The sequence below is a fragment of the Phoca vitulina genome, unplaced genomic scaffold (assembly GCF_004348235.1).
Source record: "Phoca vitulina isolate PV1807 unplaced genomic scaffold, GSC_HSeal_1.0 scaffold30, whole genome shotgun sequence".
Lineage (NCBI taxonomy): Eukaryota > Metazoa > Chordata > Mammalia > Carnivora > Phocidae > Phoca > Phoca vitulina.
The window spans coordinates 22,223,556-22,238,241 of NW_022589733.1; the positions used below are offsets into that span (position 1 = coordinate 22,223,556).

The 14,686-nt window shown below is 43.4% G+C and overlaps 1 protein-coding gene across 1 annotated transcript in view; it reads left to right on the forward strand.

Moving 5' to 3' along the window:
* Positions 1–14,686, forward strand: part of PKD1L3 (polycystin 1 like 3, transient receptor potential channel interacting) — a 59,016-nt gene that overhangs the window by 14,306 nt on the left and 30,024 nt on the right. Inside the window, 12 exon segments of the mRNA XM_032424042.1 lie at positions 1,096–1,223; positions 3,738–3,914; positions 4,375–4,502; positions 4,595–4,721; positions 5,392–5,520; positions 5,856–6,087; positions 8,324–8,517; positions 10,588–10,616; positions 10,618–10,816; positions 11,940–12,041; positions 12,314–12,389; positions 12,392–12,491. Coding sequence (XP_032279933.1) covers positions 1,096–1,223; positions 3,738–3,914; positions 4,375–4,502; positions 4,595–4,721; positions 5,392–5,520; positions 5,856–6,087; positions 8,324–8,517; positions 10,588–10,616; positions 10,618–10,816; positions 11,940–12,041; positions 12,314–12,389; positions 12,392–12,491 — 1,621 coding nt within the window.

Below are 14,686 nucleotides of genomic sequence, written 5' to 3' on the forward strand. Positions count from 1 at the left end.
AAAAAAAAAAAAAAAAAAAAAAAAGGTTGAATAGCAAGTACCTAGGAGTAAATCTAACCAAAGATGGGCACAACTTGTATGGAGACAACTATAAAGCTTTATTAAGAGCCATTAAAGAAAGGCGAAGAAAATGGTGAGATCTACCATGGTTCAGCCCAGCTCTGAAACATCAAATAAGCCATCAGTGTCCTTTCTGGCTATAGCTAGAATGGCATTAAATACGACCTGACCTCCCCTGGAAAACATGCAGTTGGGTGGCACCTGGATCTCACTCATACCTTTATTCCTGCTTATTTACACCTTGGTCCCAAAGTATGAAACCAAAACTGGGTGGTCCTCAATTCTAAGATCATTCTGTAACTGATCTAACCTCCTGCAAACCCTATGAATTACAAATAACCCTATTCAATGGTATGGCCCACAAGGGCTGGATCATGACTAACTTTATGCTCTAACTCCTGAACCCAGCTGCACACAGTAGGCATTTAATAAAGATTTACTGAATACTGACTGAATTAAGCTGCAGTGGGTTGTTCTCTAAGAAATGGTACCACGTAGTTGGTGTAAACAGAGATTATCTCAGGGCAGGACTTCCGGTTCAAAAGCAGTAGCCTCTTAAAAGTTTTGGGACCACATCCAGAGTTGTGGGTTTGTTTTCTCAGAAACTACCATATTCAGGTACTTCCCTCTCGAACATGAACTCTTGAATCAAGGGACATAAACCAGTGGGAAACCTGAGGAGATAAGCATACTCCTGAATAGAAAAGTTTGTTTTTGTTGTTGTGATTTCCAGGTGTTTCCCTCACTTTTGATCATGGCCATGAGATTTAAACCTCTCTCATAGATCTTATTTCCGGACCCATCTGTCCCTGTATCAATCATTGTATGACCGTGGTACCTATTCTTCTACTCTGTGAAAGAGGGGAAAATTCTATCCGTTTGCAGAAAAGCTTATGAAAGTAGTAACTGTTATGAGGAGCCTGTGATTCATCAAGTTTGTTCTGTCAACTCTTGTTAAAACAATGTCTCAAACTACTAAAGTGCAATCATTTTCTTTAAATAATTTTGGCAAAATCCTTCGTTCCCAACGGGTCGTAGACGAGATAGCAGGGAACTTGAGCAAACCGATTCATGGTTTGCAAACTCACAGCAAACTACAGACAGCTTGTGAGATGCTCCAGAAATGGACAGCCTTTACTCCAGGACTTTCTGAGTCAGCTCAGGTAAGCAGAGGATGATCGGGAGGAAACGAGATAGGAGAAAGGGGGAAGCAAAACAGAGAAAAAGTGTATAAAACAGAAAATACAAAATCTGGAGATGGTGCCCTGTGCAGAATTTAGCCTTATGAACCACTTTATGAGACCCAATAGAATATTTAGCCAGTGTAACTGTACCTTTGACTCTGAAGATTGCAAATAAATTAATCAGTAATGACTTTCTGAGATATGCTGTGTTTCTTTTCTTTTGTTCATTTATCAGGTTACTGCCTTTCTGATATATTTGTTAGACATCACGGGAGACAGAAATAGATCCACTCCTTGCCCAAGATAGAGCAGTTCAGCTCTGAAACAGACATCGGCCTTCAGTGCCCCATGATATTCGCATTTGTGGCTACAACAACTGTTCTTCGTGCCTGTCTCTACTCCCTACACCTAAGTAAATTAAGGGACTAGGATTCGTGAGAATTTTCATTTTTTCTTTTCCATGCTCTGTATTTTCAGATATTCTGCAATAAGCCTATAAATGTAATCTGTGCCATTTTATTTGGGCTTCTTTTTTTTTTTTTTGAGAGAGAAAGAGAACACATGTGCGGGCAGGCGGGTGGGGGGGCAGAGGGAGAGAGAGAGAACCTTAAGCAGGCTCCATGCCCAGCGCTGAGCCCTGACATGGGAGCTCATTCTTAGGACCCTGAGACCATGACCTGAGCCAAAATCAAGAGTCAGATGCTTAACCGACTGAGCCTCCCAGGTGCCCCTATTTGGACTTCTTAATTACGGAAATAATGCATGATTGTTATTAAAAAATCTGAACAAAAGCATATAAACTTATAAAGCAAAAGCCCTCACCATCTTTGTCCTTCTAGCTAATCCCATTCTCTAGATGTAGTGGCTATTATCAGATTATTATTAATTTGTCACGCATAGCCTGCCAGACTTTTTTCTATGCACAGACAAGTTTGTCGATTTAACAAAAATGGAGTTAAAGTATACACATTTTTCAGCCCGTTGATTTTTTTTTCTTTTTTTACTTAATGCTGTGTCATGGATATCTTTTTGTGTCAGTACACATAAATGAACCAATAATTCTTCATGTGCATTTGGACATTTTTCACTTGTCTACTCTCGGAAATAACATACCCATGAACATCCATGTCCCTACGTCACTAAGTACTTATGCGACTATTTCTGTGGAATAGAGTGCCAGAGATAGAAGTGAGGGGCTTTTGCATTTTCTTTTTTTTTTTTTTTTTAAGATTTTATTTATTTATTTGACAGAGAGAGAGAGAGCGAGAGCAGGAACACAAGCAGGGGAAGTGGGAGAGGGAGAAGCAGGCTTCCCGCAGATCAGGGAGCCGATGCGGGGCTTGATCCCAGGACCCTGGGATCATGGCCTGAGCCGAAGGCAACTACTTAATGACTGAGCTACCCAGGCGCCCCAGGGGCTTTTGCATTTTCAGTAGATGACAAAATAGTCTTTCAAGAGGTACTGTTTGGGGATGCCTGGGTGGCTCAGTTGGGCGTCTAACTCTTGATTTTGGCTCAGGTCATGATCTTGGGATCATGGGATCAAGCCAGCATGGAGCCTGCTTTGGATTCTCTCTCTCTCTCTCCCCCTCTGCCTCCCCCCACCATGTGTGTGTGTCTCTCTCTCTCAAATAAATAAACAGGCACTGTTTTACATCCCCACCAACCATTGCCCCACACTCTCCCAATTTCAAAGGCAAGAAAAGAAAGAAAAGGAGGAGGGAACATGTTATTGATTACTAAGGAGGTTGAACATCATAATATGTTTTGATTGACCATGTGTATTTCTCCTCTCCATTGCTTTTTCATGTCCTTTGTCCATTTTCCCCCCAATGGGTTGTTTGTCATTTTTCTTATGTGTTTGTAAGAGAGCTTTATTATTGATGTTGACCTTTTGTTATATGTGTTGCAAATATTTTGTGCTCATGTCTTATTTTTAATTTTGTCTATTGGATCTTTTTTATGCAGAAGTTTTTAGTAAGTGTTACTTTGAAACAAAAACATTTCAAAACCAAAATAGTTGTACCTATAGTGGATATTCTGTCAATTTGCTTAACCTTCTTACTTGTTTTGCATGAGAACAGTCTCCCAAAAGGAGAATTGGGGTTTTCTGTTTCATTTAGAATTTTTCTTGTTCTCTATGTTAAGTCAATCTTGAAGGCTTTTGAGGCCTGAGTTTCAAGGGATAGTATACTCAGTGTTCCAGCCAGTACTGCTCTTTTCCTTTTTTTAGCTTAGTTTTGTAAATTAGCTATTTGATAGTTACCACTCCAGGAGGGTTCTGTCGGTTCCTTGGAATAACATGAAATACAAATCCTCCCTATAGGTCATAGCTATTATATTTTCATTTCCTGCCAAGTTGTAATAGTGCTTTTTATAAAAATGTGTTTGAAATGCATAAAGAACCTTGAACTCCTGATAAGAAGAACACAAATAAATTTAAAACAGGCAGAAACAGCTCAGGAGTGTGTGTTTGCTTCCTAAAACTCCCAGGTCAGTGTCCTCAGTCCCCTTGTTGACCTGAATGAGCAGTTACCTGAGAGGGCACTTGAGATCAACAGCAGTCTGAGCTTCAAAAACCCGGTGAAGGTCTGCTTCGTTCATTCCCTTGTCAATGTCATGGAAGCTGGTGAAGCCAGTCTACAAAGATCCAAGCACAACATTGAGCAGGTAGGTGCAGGAGATGCTGATGTTGATTTCATTTTAGAAACTTTTTAATCTTGGGAAGCCTGGGTGGTTCAGTTGGTTGAGCATCCAACTCTAGATTTTGGCTCAGGTCGTAATCTCAGGGTCGTGAGATCGAGTCCATTGTCGGGCTCTGTGCTGGGTGGGGAGTCTGCTTGAGACTCTCCCTCTCCCTCTGCCCCTCTCTCTCTCCCTCTCTTAAAAAAAAGTAGGTCCAGGACAGCTTATATCATGGGACAAAGAAATATGTCCTTGGGTGGCCCTCTTAGTTGATACAAAGGATGGTGAGTCTTTAGCCAGACTGGAAGTACTTTCTCTGGGTCCTTTCCAAAGAATGTCACCTTTCCTTATGTCACCATCAAGGTCTTTGTCCCCTGTCTAACCCCTCCAAAACCATTATCCACTGAGGTTACTCAGGTCACGTGGTGTTTCCTTCTAAATGTAGGTAGAAAATATGCTGGAAATGGCCTTGCTGGCCCTTGGGAAGATCCAGGAAGTGTTTCTACAGCAGAACCAGTTTTCTGAGTCTTTAGTGACTTTGACCTCTTCTGTTGCTACTCTGATGCTGAACAGGTAACAGGAGGAGTGGGGAGAGGTTCATTTTAGGTTTTGGATCTTTAGAAAATACACAGAAATTTATTTCCCTTTAATTTCTCTTTCCTTAGCCAAAACATGTCAACCTGGCCTCTGAGCTCCTACACTCTCTGGTCCCCAGCACCTGTGAGGTTAGGCTTTCCATCAGCCTCAGCTTTGCAAGAGCTCTTGAACAGACACCCTGGAGTTAATGTCCAAGTGAGTGTAAAATTGATTCTGATCCAAATGGAAATGGGATTGATGGCTGCAGGCATTTGAATGCACCACGAAGGGGATGCACCATGAAATGTAAGCTCACCAGACCAAACAAGAGAAGCCTGGGTGCCCTGGATTTCTGTTTTACGATGTCAGGAATGGAGGCCTCTTAAAAATGATCCATGGTAGAGGTTGGGAGCATTAAACAGACTTCTGGATTTGACAGTTTCTGTGTTATGGTTTGAATTGTTCTCAACACTTCACTATGTACATGCAAAGCTGGGAATACCTGAATAAGTAGTCACTCAATGTATCAATTTAGCCATATCAGTGTACTGTATTTCAGTATATTGTATTTCTTACCCAACAAACAGAAGTAAGTTTGGTGCCTTATCCTGGAGAGCAGAATTCTCAACTTCCCAGTAATCATGAATCCTCCAGGTATGAAGATGTAAAAAAAAATAATTCTGAGGGTCCCAAGTAAATGACTCATCTTTAATTAATTCTTTCCCATATGGTGTTCTAATGAGAAATATTATTTCATTTGAGATATTAGCAAGGGGAAAAATCCCAACATTTACTTTAATTTTTTATATCTGACACCTTATTACCTATCAGGGTGTTATTTCTAAAGATTTCAGCAATGGATGAAACTGAGTTTTCTTGTCTCCAGGTAACAGGACTAGCTTTCAGTCCCTTCAGGGATTTTGATGACAAGAACATTGTTGGAAGCATCGGAAGTGTGTTGCTAAGCTCTAATCATAAATTGTTCCAAGTTGATGATTTAATGGAAGATATTGAGGTATGACTTGATTATTAGGGAATGAAATAGAAGGGAATAGGAATTCTTGGAGAACAGGATGGAAGAAAGTCATTTTAGATTCGCGGCAGTGCCATTATTTGATTATTCACATCTTCACTTGGGAACTTCTGCATGGAGATTACCTTACCTTTAGGGGAAGGTGTTTTAGGTCGGAGGTTGTATATTGTCCCCTAACCTCTGGCTCTGTGTTACCTATTAAAGCTCAGAGAGGAAGACTTAGGAAGTTACATTCCATTAGCACTAGAAAGGAGACTGAAAGACATCAATGGATGAACCATTTTGAACTTGAAGATTAATTAACTGTCTCCTTCTAGATCATACTGTGGAGAAATGTTAGCATGGAAATCCATCCTACCAGCCTCAACATGAGCTCAGATCATTTTATTATCATAGTGAACATCACTTCCCTAGAGAAATCCCTGATCCTGTGCATACAACCTGAAAGTCCCCTTTTAATGACACTCTATCTGGGGTTCCAGTATCAGCCTAACCACACCCACTTCGACTTGAACATCACCCTTCCAAAGAATCAGGTGTGGCAAAAAGGTAAAGCCCCAAACAGAAACTTACTTTGAAATGCATTTTCTTCTTCTTTTTTTTTTTTTTTTTTTACTCTTTATTTCGAGGTAACTGTAGGTTCTCATGCAATTGTGAAAAATAAAACAGATCTCATACATTTCATCCAGTTTATCCTAATGGTGACATCTTGCATAACTCTAGCACAATATCCTAACTGGGAAATGACACTGATACCATATGTTGACCTCATTTGGATTCACCATGCAACCATGCACTCGTGTATGTGTGTTTATTAGTTCTATGTAGTTTTATCACGTGTATAATTTTTTTTAAGATTTTATTTATTTATTTGACAGAGAGAGACACAGCCAGAGAGGGAACACAAGCAGGGGAGTGGGAGAGGGAGAAGCAGGCTTCCCGCTGAGCAAGGAGTCCGATGCAGGGCTCAATCCCAGGACCCTGGGCGCATGACCTGAGCCGAAGGCAGACGCTTAACAACTGAGCCACCCAGGCACCCCTCACATGTATAATTTATACATGACCATGAAATGCATTTTTTAAAAAGATAAATTGTTGAATGGATCAAGATTTATATGTGATAAAGCAAATTTAGTAGTGTTTTTTTGTTTAAGTTTTACTCATTTAAGTAATCTTCACACCCCAGGTGGGGCTCGAACTCATGACCCTGAGATCAAGAGTCGCATGCTCTTCTGACTGAGCCAGCCAGGTGCTCCAAGTTTAGTAAAATGTTAATTATAGAATCAGTGATTATCTGTGTGTTCACTGTATAATAGTCAACTTTGTGTATGGTTGAAAATTTCCATAATGTTGAGAAGTAAAATTCCAGCACAGTGGGTTATATCTATATTTCAAACTTTATGTCTAATCTTAGATTTGGATAAGGACAGAGATGTCTCAGTAAGGCTTGGTGTAATACCAGACGGACTACATTGTAGCTTAGAATAGCTAAGAATTCCTGTGATACATAAACAGGGCCTAGATATACTTGACCAAAAAACATAGTCACTGGATATCAACTTTAAAAGTAGTACTGGGGGGTAGGGGTGGGTAAAGGGGTGATGGACATTAAGGAGGGCGTGTGATGTAATGAGTACTGGGTGTTATATAAGACTGATGCATCACTGAACTCTACCTCTGAAACTAATAATACATTATATGTTAATTGAATTTAAATAAAAAAATAAAATTATTCTAAAACTAACAACAAAAATAAATAAATGTAGTACTGGGAATTCTTCAGAGCTACCCTTTATATCTAAAAAAATGGGGTGGGGGGAGTCATCGGAATGGATAAATCATGTTATAGTCTCCTATTATGGTCTGCCTGGGTTGAACGAGCTGCTTCTGGCTCTCGTGTAGGCCTCACTAACACAGGAATGGTCGCTTTTTAGGCTCTTCTTGTTCTTAGAGCACCTGTGGCAGCATCTCTCACTATGGGGCTACCAACAGGCTCTCTCCCGATTCAGAGCATTCACTCCCATTTTCCTTGCCAGTCTTGCCAGTATCATGTCAGTTGGAGCTGGAAGGGATCTTAGACATCCTCTGGTCCAGAGTCCTTGTTTGAAAGTGAGAAAACTAGGGAGATTGTGGAACTTTCCTTAGCCCTTCCCAGCCACCTGGTGACAGAGCTGGGCCTGGAATCAGGGCTCTTTCCTGGAACCGCTCTGTTCCCATCCTTGCTTCATCTTGGGCTTTTTTTTTTAGCTAGGTCTTATAGCTACTCATTTTGATGGGTGACGATTTCATTTTTCTAAAACTCATAATACATTCTGATTCATTAGACCTAAATCTTCATTTATCAAAAAAATACGATTTCTTATTGGAACAGGAATAATCCAGAGCCCCAGGTTGTATCACTGGTCATTTTCCTTAAAATCATTTGTGGGGCGCCTGCGTGGCTCAGTCAGTTAAGCGTCTGACTTGGTTTCAGCTCAGGTCATGATCTCAGGGTCGTGGGATCGAGCCCCGTGTCGGGCTCCACGCTCAGCACAGAGTTCCTCTGCTTGAGCTTCTCTCTTCCTCTCCCTCTGCCCCTCCTGTTCATGTGCGCTCATGCACCCTCTCTCTCTCTCTCTCTCAAATCTTAAAAAAAAAATAAAGTAAGATCATTTGTAAGTCTAGGCTTAATCATTTCCCCATTTATAAAATAAAATAATGATAATAATAGATCCTTCATAAGGAAGGTTCTCACGGTACGTTTGTCCCATTTGAAAGGCAACTAAGCACTGTTCTTGGTTCTCAGATGAGGAATACACATGGGTGCTGACGCCAGAGAGTCTGCAGTATGGGACCGGCACCTACCACCTAACATCTGCGTTGGACAAGAGCCAGGAGAGTGCCCAGCAGACGCCCACCCTGTTCTCAGTGGTGACGGCCGTCACGCAGTGTTATTTCTGGGACAGCCACAACAACACGTGGAAGAGCAGTGGATGCCACGTAAGAAGCCACGCCACTTCCTCTTTCTCTCCCGCCTGAGCTGGCATGAAACGCAGAGCTTCTTTTACCTCGTTTGGGCGGGCCCAGAAAGAAAATTCATCGGAGGGGAAATAAGTCAGCCTGGGAAAAAGGAGAAGGACCGTGGGTAGCGGGCCAGGAGAGTGCATCTCTTTGGAGCAGGCTTAGGCCTCATGTGTCATTTCTTTCTCAAACATGAGTACAGGGTGAATCGGACAGTTCCAGATGAAGTAAGCAATATGTAGAAGTTCTGCAAGTATTAAATATGTTGTGGGTAAAAGGAAAACTTCTTGCTCAATGAAAGAGAACTTTTCTAAAAATAAGCTAGCAGAGGCACCTGGGTGGCTTAGTCGGTTAAGTGTCTGCCTTCGGCTCAGGTTATGATCCCCGTGTCCTGGGATCGAGCCCCACATCAGGCTTCCTGCTCAGCGGGGAGCCTGCTTCTCCCTCTGCCTGCCGCTCCCCCTGCTTGTGCTTGCTTTTTCTCTCTGACAAATAAATAAAAACTTAAAAAATAAGCTAGCAGATTCTTGTACATTCCAGGCCAGGTGGCGACTCTTCACGTTGTTACCTAGTTCCAGGTGTGTGCCCACTTTAAAATGGTTCTCTGCATTTTCACACTGGTGAATGTATGCGATCCCATCTGATTTAAGTCCTGGTTCAGTTGCACAAAGACTATGGTGCAAGGTTCTGGAAATCATGAGGCAGTTCGTCAAAGAGCTGAGAGGGGGTCATTCACATGGGAGCAGGGGAAAGAGGATGCTCTGGAAGGACTGACACCATTCATGGCCTCAGCAGTGATTCTGGAAGATCTGGAGCGGTGCCTCTCTAGCAAATCCTCTACCTGGGAGCCTGTTCAGTGGCAGATTCTGTTGCAGTAAATCAGGGGGGGACCTTAGCTCTGCCTTTCTAACAGGCTCCCAGGTGATACCAGTGCTCCCGGACATGGAGACAGCACTCTGAGTAGCAAGACTCACCCAGCAGTGAGCCCGCTGCTCACAAAAGGTACCAGGGGGTTTCCTGCCTCCTGGAAGCCCTGTGCAGCGCTTGGACCCCATGCAAGGAACAGAGCTGCAGAGAGCAGGATGAGAGTTCCTCCCAGGGCAAGAGATAGCCCCGCACCCAGAATTTGACCTTGTGTCATGGAAAGCAGTCAGTCATCCTGACAATATTTTCAGCTTTCCATCTGCACCATCAAACGTGGAATTGGTACCTGCCATTTGATTGCCTGGTGATATTTTTTTAAATATTTTTTATGAAGAAATGTTATAACATATGGAAAGTTATAGGGGATAATATAATAAAAACATTAAACACTGTTCAGCTCTATTACAATGTTAATATTTGGCTCTATTTAGTTCAGATTTTTTAAAATAATAAAACATTCAGGAATAATCAAAGCCCTTTATGTATCCCCTCCGTCTTTTTTTTGGAAAGATTTAATTTATTTAGAGAGCATGAGCAGGGGGAGGGGCAGGGGGAGACAGAATCTCAAGCAGACTCCCCTCTGAGCATGGAGCCTGACACGGGCCTTGATCTCACGACCCAGAGATCGTGACTTGAGCCGAAATCAAGAGTCAGACCCTTAACCGACTGAGCCACCCAGGCGCCCCTTTAACTTATATTTTTCACTTAGCACTTATGCACGTCGCTATATCCAGCTCCAACTCATTCCTTTTAACTGCTATAGAGTACCCCCATCAGTATATGGGAGGAGCCCTCTACTTTGTATGTTCTGCTGTTACTGGACTTAGACATATAGGTCGTTTCCGAATTTTTCGTTAAGAACAATGCCGACAGAAACGTTCTTTCTCACGTCCCCCTGCGCGTGTGCAGACTTCCCCTGGGGTCAGTGTTCAGACCTGGAATGGCAGGAGTCGGGCTGCCAGCTTGCCCTCCACGCTGCTTACCCCGGCGTACGCGACCTCCAGCAGTGAATACGCAGCCCAGACACCGTTTTTCCCTCTCTGAATTGCCTGTGTTTGTGTTTTATGTTTGTCCCTTCCTTAGCACTCTGCTCAGTTAGAATCAACGTCTTGATTCTAATTACAGGTTGGGCCACAGAGCACAGTTTTGAGGACACTGTCTCTGTAACCGCCTGGCCTACTTTGGCAGCAACTTCTTCACTGTGCCCCGGACGGTGAACATTAAAGACACGATCAAGCTGTTCCTTCGCATGACCAACAACCCTGTTGGGGTGTCTTTGCTGGTCAGCCTTTTAGGATCCTATATACTCACATGTGTGTGGGCTTGGAGAAAGGATCAAGCAGACACGCAGAAGGTGATAAGACGTTGATTCCAGAAGCTTTTCCATGTGTCTTGAGTGTGTTGAACAAGATGGAAAAATCCCTTGACCAGAAGAGGCTGGTAGTGTGGTACTGGGTGGTGTAGAAATTCAAGGGGTACTTTTCCCCTTAAATTTCTCTTCAAGTCTCTTGTTTCGGGGCTTAGCAACTTAACGCTTTATCTCCTTTTTTTTTTTCTTTAGTGGAGATTGAACCCTCATGTGATTCGTTTAGGCTAGGAATCATCCGGAACATCTAGAGAATTTAACCAAAATCAAGTGCAAGTTTATCTCACTTTATACATTGGATATGAAAGTTACGTGGAAGTGAAATGGTAATTTCACATAACTGCGATGTATAAGAAACCTACAAGGAATCTCTTTTTTGAACAACAACAACAAAATCCCTTGATGACAGCCTCCTAAGGATTTATTTACTTATTTTAGAGAGCACACGTGCACAGGGGGAGGGACAGAGGGAGAGAGAAACTAAAGCAGACCTGCACTGAGTACAGAGTCTTACTCGGGGCTCGATCTCGTAACCCTCAGATCACGACCTGAGCTGAAACTAAGTGTCAGTTGCTTAACCGACTGAGCCACCCAGGCTCCCTGATGACAGTCTTTTCTTAGCTTCTATTGTATGCTTTCTTATTCATATGTTTTCTTACCCTTGGAAATTCTAGAATACATGCCGTCCATTTCTTTGTTGCCATGGGTGTAGAGTTGCCAGTTTTAGTAAATAAAAACAGGACACCCAGTTAAATTTGAATTTCATATAAATAATGAATGCATTTTTAGTATAAGTGTGCTCCCCAATGATTCATAGTTTATCTGAGATTAACATTTAACTAGGTATCCTCTGTGTTATACAGTAACCCTCCCTGGGTGGGAGGGAAGTGGAAAGATTTTGAAGCCCAAGACCTGATCAGTGGATTCAGTGACTATTTCATTTTAGAGGCATAAAGCCGGGCCTTCCAGCCCTCACCCCTGTTCTGTTAGGTCAGCTTGTTTACCTACCACCCGCCAGTCACCCTTGCTTTCCATCGAGTTGCCAAAGCTGGAGCCGTGCATCCTCCTGCTTTTTAGGTGAAGATCCTCCTTGGTTCTGCTTTTCCTACAGGTGAAGGTCACTGTCCTGGCCGATAATGACCCCAGCTGTCAGTTTCACTACCTTATTCAGGTCTCCACTGGCTATCGGAGAAAGGCTGCCACAACAGCTAAGGTTCGTGAAATGAATGCTCTTCGCTCCTTGCCTTGTGTCTTCTAGCACACGAGATGCGCTGTGACCTGGTGACGCCCCAGGTCACCGGGAGCACGTTAGGAGCGCGGGTCCTAGTTCCAAACTGTACGTCTGCACTGCCCGCTGTACTTGAGCAGCCCCCCAGAGACTTCATCCCAGTACAGTCCTCTCTGTCTCCCTCTTTCCCCTTAGGGATAAACCCAAAGGATCCTGTTAGAACATCCTGCATTTTATCTTTCCTTGTGGTGTTTTAGATGGTTATCACCCTTTATGGATCAGAGGGACGGAGTGAGCCCCATCACCTTTGTGACCCTCAAAAGACAGTCTTTGAGCAGGGGGACTGGACGTCTTCCTCCTCAGCACCCAGTCTTCCCTGGGGGAGCTGCATGGCCTGTGGCTCTGGCACAACAACTCGGGGGCCAGCCCTTCTTGGTAAGTACCTGTGTCAGGTGGCCCTGCCCTTCCTTCCCTGTGGACCCCCCAGTTTGGGGTGAGACCAGCATGCTGCCACAACGCAGAACAATAACACTTTGGGCCAAATCGTAACAAATGACTAGTAGAGTTAAATTTCAAAGCATCTACAAAGGGGAAACCCTGGAGAAAAACAGGAAAATTAACAATATGATTTTGTGTGGCTAGTAAAGTGATAGATGATTTTTTCTTTTATTTTCATTTAATGTTGTCATGATTGTAGAGAGCAAATAACAACAATTGATTGCCCAAAGTATTATAAATGAGAAGTATCTCTAGGGCGCCTGGGTGGCTCAGTCATTAAGCATCTGCCTTCGGCTCGGGTCGTGATCCCAGGGTCCTGGGATCGAGCCCCACGTTGGGCTCCCTGCTCAGCAGGAAGCCTGCTTCTCCCTCTCCCACTTCCCCTGCTTGTGTTCCCTCTCTCACTTTCTGTCAATTAAATAACATCTTTTAAAAAAAGAAAAGGAAGTATCTCTAAACATGAAAAATATCTCTTTTTTTTTAAAGATGTTATTTATTTATTTGAGAGAAAGAGTGAGCAAGTGAGAGACAGAGAACACGAGCAAGGGGAGGAGCAGAAGGAGAGGGAGAAGCAGACTCCCCGCTGATCAGGGAGCCTAATGTGGGACTCGATCCTAAGACCCTGGGATCATGACCTGAGCTGAAAGCAGACGCCCAACCGACCGAGCCACCCAGACGCCCCGAAAAATATCTTTTTTTTTTTTTTTAAGATTTTTATTTATTTATTTGACAGAGAGAGACACAGCGAGAGAGGGAACACAAGCAGGGAGAGTGGGAGAGGGAGAAGCAGGCTTCCCGCCGAGCAGGGAGCCCAATGTGGGGCTCAATCCCAGGACCCTGGGATCACGACCCGAGCCGAAGGCAGATGCTTAACGACTGAGCCACCCAGGCACCCCCCGAAAAATATCTTTAAAGAGTAAGTTTAATAAATGACTATTTACTAAATATACTTTGGGTCAAAATTAAGAACTTCAGAAGAGGGGAAGGGAAGGCAGAATCATGATATGGGACGGGCCCAGGGGGCTTGCGAGGGAAAGGGTCAGTGATGAGCCGGTGAATCTGACATGTGTGAAGTCCACGTGATTCTGTTCTTCCTACCGCCACACTCAGAACGAGGGGAGGTGCGTGGAGAGAGTCATGATGACATTAACTGAGGATCAAGATGATTGGTTGGGGTTAGGAAAAAAGAATGGAATGGAATCAAAGGTCTAAGGCCCAGGGACTCAGACAAGTCAGTTGCTGAGTGTTCCCCACCTGCAGAGAGTCTGCCGCCTGCCTGAAACTGTTAGCAACACAAGTCTCTCCCTGCCACGCGAGCCCACTAGGCCAGTCAGATCTAAGCATTTGCTTGCCACTTCCCCTCTGTTCAGGCATCTACAAAGCACTTGTGCACTATCATTCCAGCTTGATTTGTAAAGCTGAGTAATGTGAATGGGCACCTGAAGAGATACGTAACGTTGCTAGTCATCAAGAAATGCAAATTAAAACCACAGTGAGAGCACCGAACATCTAGTCTAGAATGGCTAGAATAAAGTCTGACAAAATCGAGTTTGGGTGAAGTTGGGGGCCACTAGAACTCACGCACCACAGGTGGGCACGCACAACGGTGCAGCCACGTGAACAAACGGTTTGGCAGGGCTCATGAAGTTAAGTAGACATTTACCATATGACCCAGAAATTCCACTCCTAGGTATTCACCCAAGATAAATGAAAACGCATGTCCTTTCCAAGACTTATACACATACGTTCATAGCAGCTTTGTTAATAGTAATCCCAAACTAGAAACAGCATGAATGTCCATCAGGTGAATGAAGAAACAAATGTTAGCGTGTTCATTCAAAGAAATACTACCCACCAACAAAAACAACAGTCTTCTGATACACACAGTGATGTGGATGAATCTCAGAAACATTATACGGAGTGAAAGAAGCCAGACACAGAAGTATGAATCCACATATATGAAATTCTAAAAAAAGCAAACTAAGAGACAGAAAGCAGATCAGTGGTACCTGGGGCCAGGGTGAGCCTCAGGGGGGCTGACTGGAAAGGGGCACAGGGAACTTTTTGGGGTGATAATTTGATGGTGGTGGTACTTACACAGTGTTTACATTCCTCGAAATGTATTGAACTGT